Source organism: Nomascus leucogenys, chromosome 4 (genome assembly GCF_006542625.1).
Source record: "Nomascus leucogenys isolate Asia chromosome 4, Asia_NLE_v1, whole genome shotgun sequence".
Classification (NCBI taxonomy): Eukaryota; Metazoa; Chordata; class Mammalia; order Primates; family Hylobatidae; genus Nomascus; species Nomascus leucogenys.
In genome coordinates this window covers 131,486,286-131,508,718 of record NC_044384.1, presented here as the reverse complement: position 1 = coordinate 131,508,718, position 22,433 = coordinate 131,486,286, and the positions used below count along the sequence as shown (strand labels likewise).

The following is a 22,433-nucleotide window of genomic DNA, read 5'->3' as shown; positions in this document are numbered from 1 at the left end:
AACTGAAAAGTATATCAGTCTCTCAACATCAGAATTGATCAAGAAGAAGAAAGAGTTAATGAGCTTGAAGAGAGGCTATTTGAAAATACAATCAGAGAAGACAAAAGAAAAAAATTTTAAAGAACGAAGTACAACTAAAAGATATAGAAAAATAGTCTCAAAGGGGCAAATCTAAGAGTTATTGGCCTTGCCAAGCATGGTGGCTCACATTTGTAATCCCAGTACTTTGGGAGGCCAGGGTACAAAGATTGCTTGAGCCCAGGAATTCGAGACTAGCCTGAGCAACATAGTGAGACTAAATTTATTATTATTTTTTATTTTTTTATTTTATTTTATTTTTAAAGTTATTGCCCTTAAGGAGAAAATAGAGAAAGAGAAAGGAGTAGAAAGTTTATTCAAAGGGATAACAGAGAACTTCCCAAACCTAGAGAAAGATATCAATATCCAAGTACAAGAAGGTTATAGAACACCAAGCAGATTTAACCCAAAGAAGACTACCTCAAGACATTGAATAATCAAACTCCCAAAGGTCAAGGATGAAGAAAGGAATCTAAAAGCAGTGAGAGAAAAGAAACAACATACAATGGAGCTTCAATAAATCTTGCAGTAGAATTTTCAGTGGAAACCTTACAGGCCAGGAGAGAGTGCTATGATATATTTAAAGTGCTGAAGAAAAGAAACGTTTATTCTAGAATAGTATATCTTATCTGCTGAAAATATCCTTCACATATGATGAAGAAATAAAGACTCCCCCAGGCCAAAAAAAACAAGTAGAGGGATTTCATAAATACCAGACCTGTCCTAAAAGAAATGCTTAAGGGAGTACTTCAATTTCAATCAGAAAGAAAAATAATAATAATAAGCAATGAATAATCACCTGAAGGTGCAAAATTCACTGATAATAGTAAGCACACAGAAACACACAGAGTAGTATAACACTGTAACTGTGGTATCCAAACTACTCTTATCCCGAGTAGATAGATTAAACAATGAACCAATCAAAAATAGTAACTACAACAACTTTTCAAGACACAGAGATTATAATAAGATATAAATAGAAACAACGGGGTTAAAAAGTTAAGGGGAGAAAGTTAAGGTATAGAGTTTTTATTTTATTTTTCTTTGTTTGTTGTTTGTTTATGCAAATAGTGTTAAGTTGTTATCAGGTTAAAATAATGGGTTTAAGATAATATTTGCAAGTCTCATGGGATTTATCTCTGGGACCCAAGTATTTTTTAGCATACACAAATCAATCAATGGGATATATCATACCAACAGAATGAAGAGTAAAAAACCATATGATCATTTCAATTGATGCTGGAAAAAGCATCTGATAAAATTCAACATCCCTTCAACATTAGCAGTGGCTAATGCCTGTAATAATAAAAATCCTCAACACACTGGCTATAGAAGGAACACACCTCAACATAATAAAAGCCATATACAACAGAACCCCAGCTAGAATGATACTGAATGGGAAAAGACTGAAAGTTCTTCCTTCATACTGGAACTCCCAGCTAGAGCAACCAGACAAGAGAAAGATATAAAAGGCATGCAAATTGGAAAGAAAGAGGCCAAATTACCCTTATTTGCAGATGATATCATCTTATATTTAGAAAAACCTAAAGATTCCACAAGAAAACTATTAGAACTGACAAATTCAGTAAAGTTACAAGATACAAAATAAACATACAAAAATTAGTAGCATTTCTATATACCAACAGTGAATGATGTGAAAAAGAAATTTAAAAAGTAATCCCATGTATTAAACACAATAGCCACACATTAAATATCTAGGAATTAATCAAAGATTTCTATAATGAAAACTATAAAACACTGATGAAAGAAATTGAGCAGGACACCAAAAAATCAAAAACTATTTTATGTTCATGGATTGTAAGAATCAATATTGTTAAAATGTCCATACTACCAAAAGCAATCTACAGATTCAGTGCAATCCCTACCAAATTACCAATGACATTCTTCACAGAAATATAAAAAAAAATCCTAAACTGTATATGAAACCACAAAATATCCAGAATAGCCAAAGTAAAAAGATCAAAACTAGAGTAATCACATTACCTGACTTCAAATTATACTACAGAGCTATAGTAACCAAAACAGCATGGTACTAGCAGAAAAACAGAAACATAGACCAATGGAACAGAATAAAGAATCCAAACAAATCCACACAACTAGAGTGAACTCATTTTTGGCAAAGGTGCCAAGAACATACACTGAGGAAAAGAGAGTCTCTTCAACAAATGGTGCTGGGAAAACTGGATATTCATATGCCCAGGCCTAGAGTGCAGTAGTGCAATCGTGGCTCACTGCAACCTGGAACTACTGGGCTCAAACAATCCTCCCATCTCAGCCTCCCAAGTAGCTGGAACTACAGACATGCACCACCATGCCTGACTAATTTTTTTATTTAGTTTTTGTAGATACAGATTCTCACTATGTTGCCCAGGCTGGTCTCAAACTCCTGGGCTCAAGTGATCCACCTGCCTTGGCCTGCCAAAGCGCTGAGATTACAAGAGTGAGCCACCGCACCCAGACCAAAGTTCTTTTTAAAACAATTAAAGAGCATTGCATTAGACTGTGCAATAGACATGAAGCTTTTTCAAACGTGAATACAATATTTTCACAAGACTGAGTTTTTAAACCATGCACAATCCATAGGCTTTCTCAGGACATGTATCAGTCTACTTCTCAATCCTTCATTATGTCAAGACTTTACTTAGCATCAACATACAGGCAATTGAGTTTTATTTTATAGCACTATAAACTTCTAATGCCTTTTTAGTTGTGCTATAGAATAACTCTAGTGATATGCTACTAGACATGAAACTTTAAGACAAGATCACTAATAATAATAATAATAGCTAATAATTATCAGCACTTAACTATGTTCCAGTTGCTGTGTTAAGCATGTGACATCTACTCAATCCTCACAATATTACTATACCCATTTAAGAGATAAGAATATATATAATGATCAAATAAGTAAATTGCCCAGATTTTAAAAGATAGTAAATGGATGAGCTAGGATTTGAACCTGATCTGATTCAAAAATTTGTGAACTTGACCATCACCGAATATTCTTAATATAAAATTAAGCACTTAGAATAAGTCTTGAGCCGAGTGCAGTGGTGCATGCCTGTAATCCCAGCACTTTGGGAGGCCAAGGTGGGAGGATCGCTTGAACTCAGGAGTTTGAGACCAGCCTGGACAACATAAGAAGACCTCATCTCTATTTAAAAACTCAAAAAATTAGCCAGGCATGGTGGTGCACACCTGCAGTCTCAGCTGTTCAGGAGGCTAAGGTGGAAGGATCGCTTGAGCCTAGGAGGTGGAGACTGCAATGAGCCATGATCATACCACTGCACTCCAACCTGGGCAACAGAGACCCCTGACTAAAAAAAAAGAAAAAAAAAAAATTTAAATAAAATTTTCTTAAAAACCATAAGTATATGCGGTACAGGTTTTCTCAGCTATCATGGTTTATGACCTTACGAATAATATTGTATTAATCACCTATTACATGGCAGGCATTTAACTTTATGTACTAATCTCCTTTATTCCTCTTCACAAATCCAAGAGTCCCATATCCTCAGGCCCATTTTGCATTGGAGGACACTTACCTGCATAATAATCATTGTGAGAAACAACATACAAATCATGTCCTACATTTCCTTCTTTAAATACTTCTTCATAGGATTTTGGTGGATTCACCACATCTTTAGCAGAGTATTCTGAAGGAAGAATTAATAAAATCAGTTCCAAGGTACTTTTTAACCTATTTATAATACGTTTATATTGACTAGAAAAAATGAGAAATTAGGTATGCTGGATGCAAGGCTATATAGACATCCCGAGAGATCACAAAGCCAACATAAATGATTTATCAAGAAAGGGAAGCCCACTTGACCTGGCTCATCTCCTAGAAGTCAGAAGCGTATTAGAACTCTATTATCATTGGCTGGGAGCAGTGGCTCACGCGTGTAATCTCAGCACTTTGGGAGGACAAGGAGGGTAGATCACCTGAAGTCAGGAGTTTGAGATCAGCCTGGCCAACATGGTGAAACCCCATTTCTACTAAAAAAAAAAAAAATAATACAAAAAGAAATCCAGCCTGGCCAACATGGTGAAACCCCATCTCTACTAAAAATACAAAAATTAGCCAGGTGTGGTAGCATGCGCCTGTGGTCCCAGCTACTTTACTCGGGAGGCTGAGGCAGGAGAATCACTTGAATCCGGGAGGTGGAGGTTGCAGTGAGCCAAGATGGCACCACTGTACTCCAGCCTGAGCGACACAGCGAAACTTCCAGCTCAAAAAAAAAAAAAGAACTCTATTATCAGTTAACTGTGTAGTTGTGGTAAGCCATACTCTAAGCACAGTTAAATTCTGATCCTGAGAATCTCTGTACAATTTTTATTTCAGTTTGCTGCAGACTTCTCAAGATGATCCAAACAAATCTGAACCACAAATTAGAAGCTCTAATGCCCTGTGGGGTAGCCATGGTGTAAATTTTGGCAGTTTTAGATGGAAGCATACACCCTGTGTCTGTTTTGATCTGAATCTGTATTCCCAGGCTGGGCTCAGTGGCTCAGGCCTGTAATCCCAGCACTTTGGGAGGCTGAGGTGGGTGGATCACCTGGGGTCGGGAGTTCGAGACCAGCCTGAGCAACATGGTAAAACCCTGTCTCTACTAAAAATACAAAAATTAGTCAGGCGTGGTGGCACACGCCTGTAATCGCAGCTACTCGGGGGGCTGAGGCAGGAGAATCGCTTGAATCTGGGAGGCGGAGGTTGCAGGGAGCCAAGATCACGACATTGCACTCCAGCCTGGGCAACAGAGTGAGACTCAGTCTCAAAAAAAAAAAAAATTAATTAATTAATTAATTAATTTAAAAAATGAATCTGTATCCTCAATGTAGCCAGAGGTACCAGGGAAATCACTGGAATCAGGGAGAAATTCTTCACTAGTCCTAAATCTAGAAAAGATGTTTGTTTAATAGCTGCATTCCCATGACTAGTGGTACCCAGTTTTGTGTACAGTGAGTAATTTTGTTTTTACTGTTTTAGATAATAATTTGTAAATGTAACTCCATTTACAATTTCACTCTTCCCTTTCGACCTAACAACATAGATTAAGAAGTTTCCTTTCTTTTGGCCTTTCTGCTAAGAATTGAGGTATATAAACTAATAGTTAAGAATATCGTCAAGTCAATCAACGTTTGGCTGGGTGCGGTGGCTCACGCTTGTAATCCCAGCACTTTGGGAGGCCGAGGCGGGCAGATCACGAGGTCAGGAGATCGAGACCATGGTGAAACCCCGTCTCTACCAAAAATACAAAAAAATTAGCCGGGCGTGGTGGCGGGCGCCTGTAGTCCCAACTACTCGGAGAGGCTGAGGCAGGAGAATGGCATGAACCTGGGAGGCGGAGCTTGCAGTGAGCCGAGATTACACTTAATAATACACATATATACATGTTTTGAAACATTGTTTCTTTTATATATTTAAATGAGGCACACTTAGAGAATACTTTCCACATTAAATAAACTAATCCTAAAATAATGCCATGTCTAACAGTTCATATACATCGGATTTCTTAAACCTATCAAAAAGAAGAGGCGGGGAATAGTCACTCACACCTGTAATCCCAGCAGTCTGGGAGGCCAAGGTGGGAGAATCATTTGAGTCCAGGAGCTTAAGGCCAGCCTGGAAATATGGTGAGACCCCAGTCTCTATATAAATATAAATATGTATCATTTATAAATATAAATATATGTTTCATATATATAGAAACATCAAAAGGAAAGGATATTTAATCTACTCTAAAATACATTTTTCATGTGTCAAATTTTTAAAAACTTCAGATCTGATGCAATAAGGTACAACTCCAGATTTTACATTCCAAAGTATAATCTATCTTCAGAGTAGATGTCACTACCTTAAGGAAAATAATCTAATGAGCCTTTTGGTGAACAAAGCTAAGGTTCCTGGAAGAGAGCCTCAATGGGTATGGAAAGACAAGGAGAGAATTTCTCCACAAAATAAAGAAAGATGGAATTTGAGATCTCCTATGGTAAGACTCCTAGAGGGAGGGGATAACCTGAAAAAGAGTATAGGAGAGAAATCTGAGAAAGGTATAAAGAAAGGCATCCAACAACATGGCAGGAACCTGGGTCTTCAGAAGGATGAATGGCCTGTGACCAACTCTACTGAGTTATTTGTTGAAAGATGGTACTCTACTCCCTCTCAAAATCAGAGTGGAAGTCAACTATGCACTCTGCTCTGTATTTGGTTAGTATGCAGGTAGACCTCACAGATCTGCATGAATGGAGTGCGGTATACAGCATTTACCAAACTTATCTGTGCCATGAACTCTTGTTCATAAAGAGTTCAGTCATGAACATGTGTGAAGCACTGATGGAAATAAAACACACAAATTGATGTCCAAAGCAAAGGGATTGCGGTTCTGTAGCTAGCCCCAGAGCCAATTTTTGTCGAGTTCTTTCCTGTCTTTACACCACGCCCACTATGCTCACTATATCTGGACTCCAATACCTGAATTTTTCCTGCCTCCGCATACATACACGTCAAGGGTTTTGGTTCTGAGAGTAACTTTCCTGCAACAATCCCATCTTTCCTTCTTGAGTCTTCATTTACACCATCACCAAACATTATACAAATAAGATATTTAATCAGATTTTCCAAAGAGACTTATTTTACCAGCCCCTTCCCACCCCTTATTTTTTTTTTTACTACCTCTGATGACTGCTGTCCCAAATGTTGTATTGATTGTGTCCATGCCTTTAGGTAATCCTGGTGCTTGATCGTGAGATTTTCCTAACGGTGCTCGTCGATTGCTAAGATATATAGATTCTTTTTTATCTTTAATTTTCTGTTGAAATGTGGTAATAGGCTGTGGGTTTATCAATGTGTTTGCCTAAAGAGATCATACAATGCACAAATATATCAACAAAAAAAAGTATAAATCTGAAAATGGAAACGCTAATCAATAGCTGGGCAGAGGAGACTTTACGATTTCGGGAAAACATTTCATTATCATCATTGGCTTTGCTCACCTTCAAATGAACTGTCAGAATTGGCTGTGAAGTTTAAACTTGCCTACAAGAACTTTCTAATGAGTTAAAAGGTTTCAGTGACACTAAAAGGTTTACGATGATAGCTTCCAGGTTACTTGACCCAAATATTTAAGAAAAGTGATGCCAGGTGCAGTGGCTCACACCTGTAATCACAGCACTTTGGGAGGCTGAGGCGGGCAGATCACCTGAGGTCTGGAGTTTGAGACCAGCCTGGCCAACATGGTGAAACCCCATATCTACTAAAAAAAAAAAAAAAGAAAATTAGCTGGGTGTGGTGGCACGTGCCTGTAGTCCCAGCTACTCAGGAGTCTGAGGCAGGAGAATCGCTTGAGCCCGGGAAGTGGAGGTTATAGTGAGCCAAGATCACGCCACTGCACTCCAGCCTGGGCAACAGAGTGAGACTCAGTCTCAAAAAAAAAAAAAAAGAAAAAGAAAAAAAGAAAAGTGAAAATGAAAAGCACAAGAACCACTTGACTTCCAAAAGTTCTCTTCAGATATAGAGATCAGGTCTTCTGAATCTAGACTGTCCATTCAATCAACAGCAGATAACAAACATTTTGACTCCACCTCCATTCAGTGTCCATATAAGTATTCTATAGTGCCTCTAGGCCAGTCACCAAGACAGTCTTTTTTTTTTTTTTTTTTTTTTTTTTTTTTTTTTTTTTTTTTTTTTTTTTGAGATGGAGTCTCAGTCTGTTGCCCAGGCTAGATTGCAGTGGCATGATCTCAGTTCACTGCAATCTTCGCCTCCCGGGTTCAAGCAATTCTCCTGCCTCAGCCTCCCAAGTAGCTGGGATTATAGGCACCCGCTACCATGCCCCAGCTATTTTTTTTTTTTTTGACTTTTAGTAGAGACAGGATTTCGCCATGTTGGCCAGGCTGGTCTCAAACTCCTGATCTTAGGGGATTCTCCTGCCTCGGCCTCCCAAAGTACTGGGATTACAGGCATGAGCCACCATGCCCCGCCAAAACAGTCTTCTTTATTGTCTAATGCAGCCTGACAGCATTTCTCTTTATTGTGAGAAAATGGAATGCAACTAGGCTTTTATCATTTGAGAGGAGAATGGATAGTTTGTGGCTTAAACTATTAATTTCTTCACACTGTCTTGGCTGCTGCTGCTTGGATTTTTTTTACTGCTCAAGATAAATGCTTTTGGAAGACAGACTGAGAAAAGGCTAGTAAAAATATGGGTGGGAAGGAGATTGGAACTGATGAATTTCACTAATACCTGATTTGTGCATTTTCACCTTGGTAAATTAATAATGTACAAGGAAAAAAAGAAAATAAGTTACCGGTATTGAAATTTTAGATCTAATTCCATGTGTCAAATAAGGTGCAATTTGGGGATCATTTGCTCTTCCATAAAATACTCTTTCTACGCCAGCAGGTGGATATCTGAAGTTGAAATACTTTTTTGCCTCAGGTGGAGTAATTAGCTACAAAGAGTGAGGCAAGAAAAGAGTATTAAGTACAGTTTCTAAAAATATTAACAGGACTGATCTATACCAATCAACCAACAACCTTAAGTGTATGCATGTAGTAAATGCATTTGGAAGTATAGCCCCAAATAATGAACATCCCCCTAAAATGTATTTATTTATTAATGGAAGTAAACATTTTTTTCCATGACACAGATCCTGAGAACATGTGTCCTAAACAACATATTTTAAATGTTTTATTTAGAAAACAACCAGGAAGAATCCAGGTTACAAAGCATACCATTATTCCCACTGAAATAAATTGAATCCCCTGTAATTGAATCCCTGTAGAGCTAGAAATTGTAAGCCTGGGATTTTTACTTTCTTGGAAAAGTCAATAGAAGGCCTCAAAATACTGCAAAGAATCCAAATTGACCACTTTAAATTTATACCACTTTCATAAAGAACGTTGAGTTGCCTATTCCTTAATGTTCACAAACAAGGTAAAAATAGAAATATAAAGGTATATTGAAAGTGCTTACCCTGGGAAGTTTTTCAGTCAAGCAGGTTGCAACTCTGTAACCAACTGGAATAACTTTTCCTGCCTTTGGGGGAAAAAAAATGGGTTGATCATTGTCAGGGTGGAAGAGGAGCATTTTGAAGAATGAAATTTATTTCAAACTTGTCCTATGCCTCTGATGCTACAAAGTTACTTTTGACTAACATAAAAAAGGAAGAACAAATAGTAAATATAAAGCAATCTTCATACGTAACAAACATTAAATGCTATGTGTATATTATAAACATTTATAAAATTGTAAGCATATATTTTTACAGCACTAACATTGTTAGTGATTCATCCAGTTACAGGAATTCTGTGACATGTTGAGGAATTCAACCTTCAGAACAATCTTCTCATAGATCACAGGTTAATTATTCATTGTTCTATATAACAGTGAAATAGAAGTATGATCTTTGGGAGGCCAAGAAGAGAGGGTTTCTCAAGGCCAGGAGTTCGAGGCTACAGTGATCACTGTACTCCATCCTGGGCAATGGAGTGAGACCTTGCTTCTGAAAATAAATAAATAAATAAAATTTAAAACTGAGAGAAAGAAACTAACTTCCCATAGTGTTCTGGGTCTCTGGAAGGAGCAGAGAGAGAGAGAGAAAGAAAGAGAACAAACAGACAAAAGCTGAGAAATTGAGAATGGAGTGGAGTGGATGGATGAATGAGTAGCTGTGGGTGAACATATGAATGAATACATATGGGTAGGTGAAAGTTTATTATTATGTTAAGTGTTGAGTGTGGAATTCCTTTTAGTGAGAGTCTTTAGGGTTTAAGAGACTGTCTTGCTGACATCTCTAAGTATAAAAGAGGAAGCCCACAGACATAGCCAGGCAGAAAACTGAATTGCTTTGTTAAAAAAAAAAAGGGAGAAAATACGATCTTTGTAGTGTCTAATGTTTTAATATGAATTATTAGACTCCAGTTTGAAAGGGAGGGGCAAAACAACTTCTGATTAGATACACTAAGAAGGAAAAATCAAGGAGATGACAAATAAATTGAGAAAGTGTGTGGAGTCCAAGGTCAAGCAACAGGGTGAGAGGCTGGGGGGGCCAAGATGGGAAATAAGACAGTGAGAAGCAGCCCAGTCTTACTGCTGTATCTTCAGTAAATTCTACCCACACAATTACATTATGTGAGAAGAACTTTGTGTAAAAAAAGAAAGGAGCTGTGTTCTATGTGTTCTAACCTGGGCAAAAACAAGACTGAAAAGATGGAGAAGAGATACAGTGAGATTTTTTTTAATTCAGTTGGAAGTTACATGAAATCTCACTGATACCAGGGAATATTGTCTCTCTCTATACTTAGGATAGGAACTCAAGTCATTTTTAAAAATATGAAGGCTGCCAGGCAAGGTGGCTCATACCTGTAATCCCAGCACTTTGGGAGGTCAAGTTGGGCGGACCATTTGGGGTCAGGAGTTCAAGACCAGCCTGGCCAACATGGTGAAACCCCGTCCCTTCTAAAAATACAGAAATCAGGCAGGCATGGTTATAGGGTGATGAAGTGATGAGGCAGCCTTTATTTTGGGAGAGTCCCGAATATTAATTTTTTTTCTTCTAGGTTATTCACATTTTCCAGAGAATAGTAACGTAATAATAGTTGAAACTTATATAGCACATAGCATGTGTGGACACTGTTCTAAGCATTTTATATGTATTAACTCATTTAATTCTCACAGTGATCTCTATGAGTTTGGTACTGTTATCACCATCTCCATTGTGGGCAAATTGAGGCTGAGTAACAGGGTGACAGAGCTTATTTATTGGCAGATATTTCAACCCAAGCAGGCTAGCTTCCAAGTCTCTATTTATATTCATGATGCCCTACTGCCTTTCCTTTGCACTGCCCACTGGCTAGAGGGCTGGCTTAACTCCTGGCTGCTGGCTTTCCAGGGCCCAGTGGGAGAGGAGGCTAGAGGAAATGCATTACAGAAAGAATACTTTTACTTATTAATGCTCCTATTAATGGAGAATCACTGCAACCTCTGCCTTTCAACCTCAGCTCACTGCAACCTCCACCATCCTCCCACCTCAGCCTCCCTAGTGACTGGGACTACAAGTGTGGGCCACCATGCCTAGCTAATTTTTTATTTTTTTTGTAGAGACGAGTTTTTGACATGTTGCCCAGGCTGGTCTTGAACTTCTGAGCTCAAGTGATCTGCCCGCCTTGGCCTCCCAAAGGGGTGGGATTACAGGTGTGAGCCACCACATCCAGCCTTCCTAATGTTTTAATATGAATTCTTAGACTCCAATTTGAAAGGGAGGGGCAAAACAAGCTAGTAAAGAACATACACAAACATACAGGGAATAGGAAAATGTAAATAAACAAAAGAGATTACCTGAGAGATATAAGATGTTGCATTTATGGCATTTATAAAACTATATTAGAAATATTAAAAGACAACCTGAGAAGAAATAACTCTTTAGAATTTAAATATGATAATCTAAATAAAATTTCTACTTTTCACCTATTGTTTTAATATGTACTGATGAGCTGGGCGTGGTGGCCCATGCCTATCATGCCAGCACTTTGGGAGGCTGAGGCAGAAGGACAGCTGGAGCCCAGGGTTCAAGACCAGCCTGGGCAACAAAGTGAGACCCTTATCTCTTTAAAAAAAAAAAAAAAAAAAAAAACTAGTGATGATTCTTTCCTAAATCATTATTCCTATGATGGTTGCCAAATGAGGACTTTCTAATTTTAGAATTCTTTCTACATTTATTAATTGCATTATACTGCAAGGAAGTTTTCTTTTCTCCCCTTTTTTTTTTTTTTTTTTTGAGACAGAGTCTTCCTCTGTTGCCCAAGCTGGAGTGCAGTTGCATGATCTTGACTCATTATAACCTCCGCCTCCCAGGTTCAAGCGATTCTCCTGCCTCAGCCTCCCAAGTAGCTGGGACTACAGGAACATGCCACCACGCCTGGATAATTTTTGTATTTTTAGTAGAGACGGGGTTTCCCTATGTTGGCCAGGCTGGTCTCAAACTCCTGACCTCGTGATCCTCCCTCCTCAGCCTACCAAAGTGCTGGGATTACAGGCATGAGCCACTGTGCCAGGCCTTTTCTCACTATTTATTCACACATTTATGTATTTACATCCCTATGTACTCATGGATTTCTATTTTATTCAATGGTAATTTTATTCAATACTCAATGTACACCAGTTTGGTCTAGGGTAAGACCAAACTTGTTTCTTCAAGTTTGTTTTATATCTGCATGATTCTTTAGGATTCTTCTCACTTTTTTGCTCACAAAGATGTTCCACGTTTATATCGTACTTGCCTGTGCAAGTCCTAGAGTCAGCCATTTCTCCAAGGAGCTTAATTTCTTTTCATAGAGAATAGTACATCGCACATGTATACATATGTAACTAACCTGCACGTTGCGCACATGTACCCTAAAACTTAAAGTATAATAAAAAAAAGAAATAAAGATCTGGATTTTGGTGTGCTCTTTGCTACTAGAGAAATACTGCTTCTAAGCTCTCTTAAATAAAGTTAGGATGGCCGGGCGCAGTGGCTCACGCCTGTAATCCCAGCACTTTGGGAGGCCGAGGCGGGCGGATCACGAAGACAGGAGATCAAGACCATCCTGGCTTACACGGTGAAACCCCATCTCTACCAAAAATACAAAAAATTAGCCCGGCGTGGTGGCATGCGCCTGTAATCCCAGCTACTCGGGAGGCTGAGGCAGGAGAATGGCGTGGACCCGGGAGGTGGAGCTTGCAGTGAGCCGAGATCCCACCACCGCACTCCAGCCTGGGCGACAGAGCTAGAGTCCGTCTCAAAAAAAAAAAAAAAAAAACAGAGTTAGGAAATGTATGAATAGACAAACACCCCCGCACACTTGCATGTATATTGATCCTATAATATTCTGTCTAGTTAAATCTGTGTAGTTAGAATCCATGGTCATAGATATACAGACATCCCATAAATGTATATGAATACCTCTAATCACAATCCAACACAACAGGATTCATTCTATTCTCCTTTCCATATTTGTAACCCTTTTCTCCGTCAGTGAGAAAAGGGTTATTGTCTTAAATAACCCTGGCATTATTGTCCTAAATATATTTACTTATCTGCTTAGGCTTTCTGTCTGTAACCCAACTCCAAACTGCACCAACCATCTCCTTGCTCAGCTGCCTCTTTGCTCAGTCCCTAACAACACTGGAGACACCTTGCTTGGCCACCTCCTCACTCAACCCCCAGTGTTACAGCCTTCAATGGCCAAGTACCTCTTTCATTTATCATACAAGTGAGTCCCAAGATTCAAGACAACTCAGGAAGGTTGATATAAGACCATTTTCAGCTGCTCAAGACCCACAGACCCATGATCAACACACCACCTTCCACTCTTCAAACTCAGTGTGGGTTAGCATAATGGTTACAGCTCTCCCACTTGCCCTTGGTCAAGATCCCTCTGTTTTACTCAGAGAGATCCCCAATTCTAAACATCTCAGAGAGAATTAGGAGTGATGGTACCCATTCCCTTTCTGCCCAGAAGACACCGAATCCATTGTGCAAATACAAACATCCAATTCCCAGAATTCTGCAGAGATTAGCTTTGCAAATTCATACAAAATAAATCTTTTTACCTGGTATTTTCTCCAATACCAGGGCCTGCATAACTAGGAAGGTCCCACAAGATTTATTAATGGGTGGCAACTTTCCCTCCACCTATTCCCAAAATAGCTGTCAGGTTCTACTAGTATAGAACAGGAAAAAGCAAGGCACCCCTTTGCATGACATTTATCATATTATAAAGTCATTTGTCTATTGGTCTCCAGTCTCTAGACTCAAAGCTCCTTGAATGCAGATACTATGCAATTGTTCATCTATGTAGCCCCAGCGTTTGTTTGTGTATGGGTTTTTTGGGGTTTTTTTTGTTTTTTTGGTTTTTTATTTATTTATTTTTTGAGACGGAGTCTCGCTCTGTCGCTGAGGCTGGAGTGCAGTAGTGCAATCTCAGCTCACTGCAAGCTCCCCCTCCCGGGTTCACACCATTCTCCTGCCTCAGCCTCCCAAGTAGCTGGGACTACAGGCGCCCACCACCACACCTGGCTAATTTTTTGTATTTTTAGTAGAGACGGGGTTTCACCGTGTTAGCCAGGATGGTCTCGATCTCCTGACCTCGTGATCCACCTGCCTCGGCCTCCCAAAGTGCTGGGATTATAGGCTTAAGCCACCACGCCCAGCCTGTTTTTTTATTTTTTATTTTAATTTTTGAGACGGAGTTTCACTCTTGTTACCTAGGCTGGAGTGCAATGGCATGATCTCAGCTCACAGCAACCTCCGCCTCCCAGGCTCAAGCGATTCACCCACCTCAGCCTCCTGAGTAGCTGGGATTACAGGCGCCTGTCACCACACCCGGCTAATTTTGTATTTTTAGTAGAGACGGGGTTTCTCTACGTTGGTCAGGCTGGTCTCGACCTCCCAACCTCAGGTGATCCTCCCACCTCGGCCTCCCAGAGTGCTGGGATTACAGGCATGAGCCACCCCGCCCGGCCTTGTTTTTGTTTTTTAAATAGGATCTCACTCTGTCAACCAGGCTGGACTGAAGTGATACCATCATGGTTCACTGCAGCCTCAACCTCCCATAGCCCTATGTTATCATGGACACTATAATTTTTGTAAACTTTCCCTTGAAGCTTTCCTTCCTTCTTTGTCTTTCTATTCCAGGGCTCAATATCATTTACCAATGCACTTTGTATGCTTCAGATGTTTTGTCTTAATAACTCCAGGTTTCTGCCATAGTCAGTGCATTGATGGAAATCAAGGGACAGTCTTGGGATATCTTAGAAAATAACCAGTGTAGAGATTTTGATCTCTGACAGTGTTTTTCAAAAGTCAAGTGCCCTTTCAAGGGCTACCAGGCCTCCACACAGAGGACCTCCTTTCACAAGACTCTTTTTGATTGTTTAAGGACACACCAGAAATCTCTCCTTAGGCCAGTATTTCTTGGAAACTTTTCCTTCCTGCACTGGTTCCATATCCATGACTGTTTTACTAGAAGAATTTGCCTGATGGGTCTCATAAATCCATCAGAGCAAACCTTCACCTGCAACTAAACACCAACTTTGGGCAGCAACTTCAAACCATAGGATGAGTAGTCCTGAAATAAAGTGTATCTACTCTTCCTGGCTCAAAACTGGAAAGATCTCTCATTAAAGTAAGTTCGTCCAGTTCCCTGAATGCACCCTGATGCAAAGTGATTATCCTCAAGCATTGATCTTGCAGGTTATTCACAACGGGGATTTTCATCTAAACTCTCCTCACAGCCATGCTTGACACTGGGTTTCAACCTCACCCAAATGCACTTCCTTCCTACTCTGAGACTCAGGGGCATCAAATACTTTACCATCCCATCCCCTGGTCAGGATGTTAGGGATTGCCTTCCCTTCCGTTTTCAGCTGTTCGAGTTTAACCAAGCTTACAAGAAGTAAATAATACTATAAACACTGTAGTATATATAAATAAATACTATAGTATATATATAGTACGTACTATATATATAGTACGTACTATATATATAGTAAATAATATAGTAGCTAATACTATAAATAACATATAAAGAAAGCATAAAGACAGTTGGAAAGATGGGAAGCTTCTCAATTCTTTTTATACACTAGCATTACCCTAATACCAAGCACAGAAAGAAAAACTACTGTCTAAATTTACAGAGAACCACAAATACAAAAATCCTAGTGAAACACTGGCAAGTCAAATCCAGGGATATATTATGAACATAATGTATCACAAGTAGGGCTTAGGCCAAAAATATGAAGATGGTTTACCCTTAGAAAATGAACTATTTTAATTCAGAAAAAATATATGTTTCAATAAATGTGTGGAAAGCTTTTCACAGATTGTTTAGTCCTGATTTTTAAACTTTCTCAGCAAACTGGAAATGGATACAAGTGTTCTTAACTTTAAATATCAGAAATCTCCCACAAAATCATATGTAATAGTGAAACATTAGAATCATTCTCATTAAAATCAGAAAAGAGACCTTGTTGTTGTTTTGTTTGTTTGTTTGAGATGGAGTCTCGCTCTGTCGCCCAGGACAGTGTGCGATCTTGGCTCACTGCAACCTCTGCCACCCAGGCTCAAGTGATTCTCCTGCCTCAGCCTCCCAAGTAGCTGGGATTACAGGTGCCTGCCACCATGCCCAGCTAATTTTTGATTTTTTAGTAGAGACGGAGTTTTGCCATGTTGGCCAGGCTGGTCTCAAACTCCTGACCTCAGGTGATCCGCCTGCCTTGGCCTCCCAAAGTGCTGGGATTTCAGGGGTGAGCCACCGTGCCCGGCCAAAAGACATCGTTTTTAATATTGTATTTTTTTTTTATCATAGCCAATGCAATGAGGTAGGAAATAGAGATAGATGAAAGGTATAGATACTAAAGAGAAAAGGACAAAAGTGTCAATATGATTGTCTACCTGAAATATCCATACACAAGCAAAATAGTCATAAAAAAAGGAAATAATGATAAGCAATTACGACTAATAAGACTTCAGCAAGGTGACCACACACAAAGACAAAAAAACAATAAAAACAAACATATGGAGCAATTTCCAATCTAATTATAAGTCAAAGAAACATAAATTAAAATAATGCCTAACAAATTATTATGATTTTTTAAATTTCTTGCTACAATCTTTTAGGAAGAGATTTGGCAACAGAAACTAGAAAAAGATCCATGCTTTTGGCTTCTGCTGAAACTCTATCCTTAAGGAAATATTCCAATACATATAAAAAGACTTTTTTTTTAACTTTTTTTTTTTTTTTTAAGAGACAAGATCTCACTATGTTGCCCAGGTTGATCTCAAACTCCTGGGCTCAAGCAGTCCTCCCACTTCAGCCTCACAAAATGCTGGGATTATAGGCATGAGCCACCATGCCTGGCTGACAAACTATTTTATAGAAAATTCTGGAAGAATAAAAAATAAATGCCCAGCAATAGAGGGAAAGAGTTAACTAAAGAATTGGCTTCGCCAGGTGCGGTGGCTCACGCCTGTAATCCCTGCACTTTGGGAGGCTGAGGTGGGTGTATCACGAGGTCAGGAGTTCAAGACCAGCCTGGCCAATATGATGAAACTCTGTCCATCTCTACTAAAAACACAAAAAATTAGCCGGGTGTCGGGGCAGGCACCTGTAATTCCAGCTACTCAGGAGGCTGAGGCAGGAGAATTGCTTGAACCCAGGAGGCAGAGATCACAGCTAGCTGAGATGGTGCCACTGCACTCCAGCCTGGGCGAGAGTGCGAGACTCCATCCCCCCCAAAAAAAAAAAGAATTGGCTTAAATATTTTTTATCATTAAAAGATCTTTTTTAAGTCTTTGTAGTAATAGTTAAATCTTATAAATAACAAATGAAAAATCAAAACAAATTTTGCACTCGGTAATAACAACTACATAAAAGTGCATTTGGATAAAAGTGTCATAAAAAGTATAGAGTAATTAAGAACTCAGGCTCTCAAATAGGAATTTGAGATTTCAAATCCCACCACTTTTTAGCTATATGACTTTAGCCGAATTACCTAAATATGCTTCCATTTCCTTACCTGTAAAATAGGACTTAGTAATAGTAGATGCCTCACAGGTTGCAATAAGGGCAAACAAATTAATACCTGCAAAGGTCTATGAATAGCCATATTAATATAGTGAGCCACCAATAAATATTAATAATCATGAAACAGTAAAGTGCTAACAGGCATTGTGTTAAGGTGATAAGATTACAGGCATTTTCATCCCTGTTTTCTAAATTTTCTATAATGTTATTATTCTTGTGTTATAATCAAAATAAATATTTTAACATCTTAAAAATTATTTTTAAATGAAGCCTTGTTTCTAACGAAGTTAGAATCCCTCATCTTGCCTATAATCCTAATTCCATTCCCTTCCACTCATCTAGAATCTGGTTCCACCCATTCTCTTCCTTTGTGTTATCTCAAACTCCCCCACTGATTCACTTAAATAATAAGATTCTTAAGTGGAATATTTACTCTTTCTCTTCACTGTCATACTTCTTAAGGGAAAAAAATTTCATGATAGCTTTCTCCGATTCTAATAACCCATTCGTTCTTCAGTATATTATAATCTGAATTCTTTTTCTATTATGTCATTCTAACAATGTTGGTAATTTCTTAATGTCCAAAGTTAATTAATCTCATTTTTACTTTATTTTTAGAGACAGACTCTCATTTTGTCACCCACACTGGAATGCAGTGGTGTGATCATAGCTCACTGGAACCTTGAACTCCCGGGCTCAAATGATCTTCGCACCTCTCCCAAGTAGCTAGGACTACAGGCACACGCTACCATACCTGGCTAATTTTTCTTTTTTGTATAGGCAGAGTCTTGCTATGTTGCCCAGGCTGATGACAAACTCCTGGCCTTGAGAAATCCTGCTGCCTGCTGGGCGTGGTGGCTCATGCCTGTAATCCCAGCACTTTGGGAGGCCAAGGTGGGCAAACACTTGAGGTCAGGAATAGGGTCCCAGCCTGGCCAACATCGCAAAACCCCTTCTCTATTAAAAATACAAAAATTAAATTTAAAAAAAAAAGAAGGAAAAAAATTAGCCGGGTGTGGTGGCATGCTCCTAGAATTCCAGCTACTGGGAGGCTGAGGCACAAGAATTTCTTAAGCTTGGGGCCGAGTTTGCAGCAAGCCGAGATTGCACTACTGCACTCCAGGCTGGGTGATGGAGTGAGACTCTGTCTCAAAAAAAAACGCTCCTGCCTCAGCCTCCCAAAGTGCTGGGATTATAGGTAGTGCCACTGCAAAAGGCCTATCAGAGATGGTTTAACACTGCTGGTCACTCTCTCCTTGACACTCTCTTTCTTGTCCTATCACATTTAGAAAGGAAGGTATGAGAAATGGGAGGAAGCAGAGGTTTTAGAATTGCCTGTGCTGGAAACTGGAAGCTGGTGTCTGCATGTGTGTGAGATCAGATCAGATCAGAAGCTGTAAACTGCAGAACCAATCCAGAAATGGAACAGGTGTGGTCAAGTAAAGTGGCTGGGAAAATCCAAAGAGGAAACCAGAAAGCAATGTGAGACAAAGAAGAAAAGAACATTCTAAGTCTGAAGGGGAAAAGTCTTCAAACCCAGACAAAATTCTGTGGAAGCCCTGTGACCTCTTCAGCTGAGTTTTACTCTCAAATTTCAATGTGTGGAATCTTTTATTCACATTATAACTTAAGGACACTTTCTTACGTTCCTCAATACCAATGTCTCAGACTTACTTTTTTCTTCTCCAACTGGTCTTTCTCCCATTTAATCATCCTGGTTTCCTTCTATTTATCAAACATGTATTTATTGAATGACCAAACACAAGCCAGGTATTGTGGTATGACATGAAGGTAAACAATAAACAAGATATAGTCCTTGCCCTCAAGAACTCACCTTATTGACATCTTTTTCACTGACCACCTCATGTCAATGTTCCCCAAGATTCTTGCCTTGACTTTCTTCTCCCATTCACACCCATGGGGCATCAATTGTCTCATATTACCAAGTGTCTCCCTGGCTTCTTCACCTGTCATCTCGTATTGAAGACAACCAACACTGGACATTCATTTGCCACCAAACCCAAAGAAATCATTATCAACACAGAAACTCCTGAGTCATCCATTAACTTCCCTTACTCACCACGCATATCCACAACTGAGTGACAATTTTTTAAAATATCATCTAAAAACCTCTCAAAAGTGCAGTCTCCTTTCTATTCTTTCTAACTCTACATTAATTCCAGTCCATCAGAACTTTGGAATGTTCTTCTAATTACCTACTTGTCATTCAGTATCTCCCCTTTCCAGTCCATCATAACTACTGATATCAGAATTATCTTTCTAAAAGGCAAATTTTATTTATTTTTACCCTCATTAAGATCCACCATTGATGCTGTATCCATATGTTTTATCCCTATATTCTGGGCCTTTAGATGTCTTCTACGTTTTTCTTCTTCATCTTCATCTCTCAATACCCTGCTGGCTGAATAGAACTGTTATGCCTCTCGAACATAGGAAGCTTTGGTTGTGCTCTATACCTTTTTATGCCCAAAATGCTCTAACCTCATTATTTCTTCAGACAAATACTGACACCTTTCGATGTTAGCGCAAATATTACTTTCCCCATTAAGCTTTTCCCATCTCCTCTAAACAGAAATACGCCATCTTTACACTGAGCTCTGTATTCAGAGTGTACTTCTATGAAGGAAGAATCTTGTGTGTTTTTATTCATTTAGATAACTGTATACTATTCCTTTAGTTAACTGTCTCCATTACTGGAATGAGCCTAAACCTAGAGGTAGGGATCATGTACTTTTCATTTTATTTTGTCCTGTACCTGGCACAATGGCCACCACAAGTCTTTGCTGAAAGAACAAATAACTCGCAGACTAAACAATGAATGGAAAAAGAAGCACTTTTCTTTTCCGTTCATAGTATGAATATTAGGACACAGCATGTATCTTCATGTATTTTCAATATGTGAGAGGCTTGAGGAAAATGAAATGAAGGTTAAAGGAGAAAAGAGAAAGAAATCAGAACAAACCACTGGTGTGCACAGAAAACAAAGCTGACATATAGGAAAGGAGGCAGAGAATCAGAAATCTAAGTAACATCTGCAAAGACTCCAGTGGGGCAAGAAATATAGAAATCTCATGAAATCTGTGTGATTTGTCTCTTCAAACCAAAACGAATTTTATCACTTTATCATCTCAATAAAGACATGGCAATACACAGTTTAGTTCCTACAGAAAGTGAAAAAAACTTACACTTGGCCAGCAAGGTGTCCGATCAAAAAACTTCCCAGAGTATATGGGTCTGATGCGATCTGGAGGTTCCACTCCTGATTCAATGTTTCCAGCCTCCTTTCTCTGTTCAGCTTGTTGGGCAAACTGGCATTGGGGAGGTTCTATCACCAAGCCCCTTTGGGGCTCCGTATTCTTAGTCTCATCTGGCCCCTTGGCTTGGGTTAGTCCAATGTCCACCTCCACAGGAGGCTTAATCTCTGTGCTGGGTTTCATTACAACACAGGTAGACTCTTTTTCCATTTCCTGTCTTGGTTCCATATCCAAAGCAGGCTTTCCCACTAATTCCTCTATCCCTTCAGGGCCACTAGCCAAAGGAGCTCTCCTGCCCCCTACAGCCTGTGGACTTCCACACACCCCGCCCAAAGAAGGCTGTATTATCCGTTCACGGGTATATCCTTCAAGAAGACTCTCCTTTTCTAATCCCATTCTTCCTGGCAACAGAGAAGGTTTTGTTCCCTGTGAGGCTGAGACACTGTCGACTCCTAAACTACCCCTCTGCATGAGAGTCCTAGAAATATTCTGTCTTTCTAATCCCATTTCAAGCCCCTTGCTCAATGGAAATTTTGTTTCTGGTGATGCCATCCTTCCCTCACACTTATTACTAACCACAGAGCTCTCCCCACATCGGGAATCTTCTTTTCCTAATCCTACTCTGATCCCCAACTCCATGGGAAATTTTGTTCCCATGACGACCCTCTTGTCTCCTAAATCATCCTTTCCTTCGTGGGGGTGTCCAATCTCCATGTTCATGGACGATTTCTCCCCATTCTCATTTCTCCAAGAGCACTCATCTCTAAAGGGAAACCTGGCTAGAAGGACGCTTCCAATCCCTTGCGGAACCCCTCTCTCAGGAAAGAGCACAACCTCACTCGGACTCCCTGTCCATTGCTTCCTGCCTGCCTCTTAACACCTAGCCGAGTCCACAGAGGAAAAGATGGAGTCTGTTTATCCGGTTACCTGGGAAACAGGGGCGGGGCTTGGCGCTCAAGTCCTCCTTGAACAGACCCCTGCTCATCTCTCATTCTTCTCTCTCTCTCTCTCAATCTCTCTCTCTCTCTCTCCCCCTTCTCTCTCCTCTGTCTCTCTCTCTCCCCCCCTTCTCTCTCCTCTCTCTCTCTCTCCTTTGCACTCTCTCTCTCTCTCTCTCGCTCTCTCTCTGTGTCTATCTTGCCTTTCCTCTCTCCTTTCTCCCTCTCTCCCTTCCGTCCCCCTCTTCCTCTCTATCCCTGCTTCCTCTCACTTTTTCTTTGCTAGATTTGGAGGGCGAGAAAATTTGAGTGATGTGGCTTTGCGCGCTAGATCAAATGTTCACCAACTTCTCTGGTTTCCCAAGCAACGCAGTCGTTTTAGAATGGTTTCAACAATTGGCTTCTTCCTGGCCATTGGCTCTTAATGTTGGTGATGATGAACAAATAAACTTTCTGGTGATGATCACTTTTTTAGGTCCTTCCTTGTCCAAGTACCTCCGCCTTGCATGTAGTTATATGAGTGCTAAAAAAAGACTTTAAATTCTAGAA

The 22,433-nt window shown here is 39.6% G+C and overlaps 1 protein-coding gene across 1 annotated transcript in view; it reads right to left on the bottom strand.

Annotated features, from left to right (window-relative positions):
• The window catches only part of EFHB (EF-hand domain family member B), a 53,991-nt gene extending 32,009 nt beyond the window's left edge, over positions 1 to 21,982 (bottom strand). Inside the window, exons 1-5 of the mRNA XM_003256731.3 lie at positions 20,878 to 21,982; positions 9,078 to 9,140; positions 8,410 to 8,553; positions 6,776 to 6,956; positions 3,645 to 3,755 (exon numbers count right to left, since the gene is read on the bottom strand). Of these exons, the coding sequence (XP_003256779.2) occupies positions 3,645 to 3,755; positions 6,776 to 6,956; positions 8,410 to 8,553; positions 9,078 to 9,140; positions 20,878 to 21,666 (1,288 nt within the window). The 5' untranslated portion in view covers positions 21,667 to 21,982. The remainder of the gene's footprint in view (positions 1 to 3,644; positions 3,756 to 6,775; positions 6,957 to 8,409; positions 8,554 to 9,077; positions 9,141 to 20,877) is intronic.
• Positions 21,983 to 22,433: the final 451 nt, after the last annotated feature.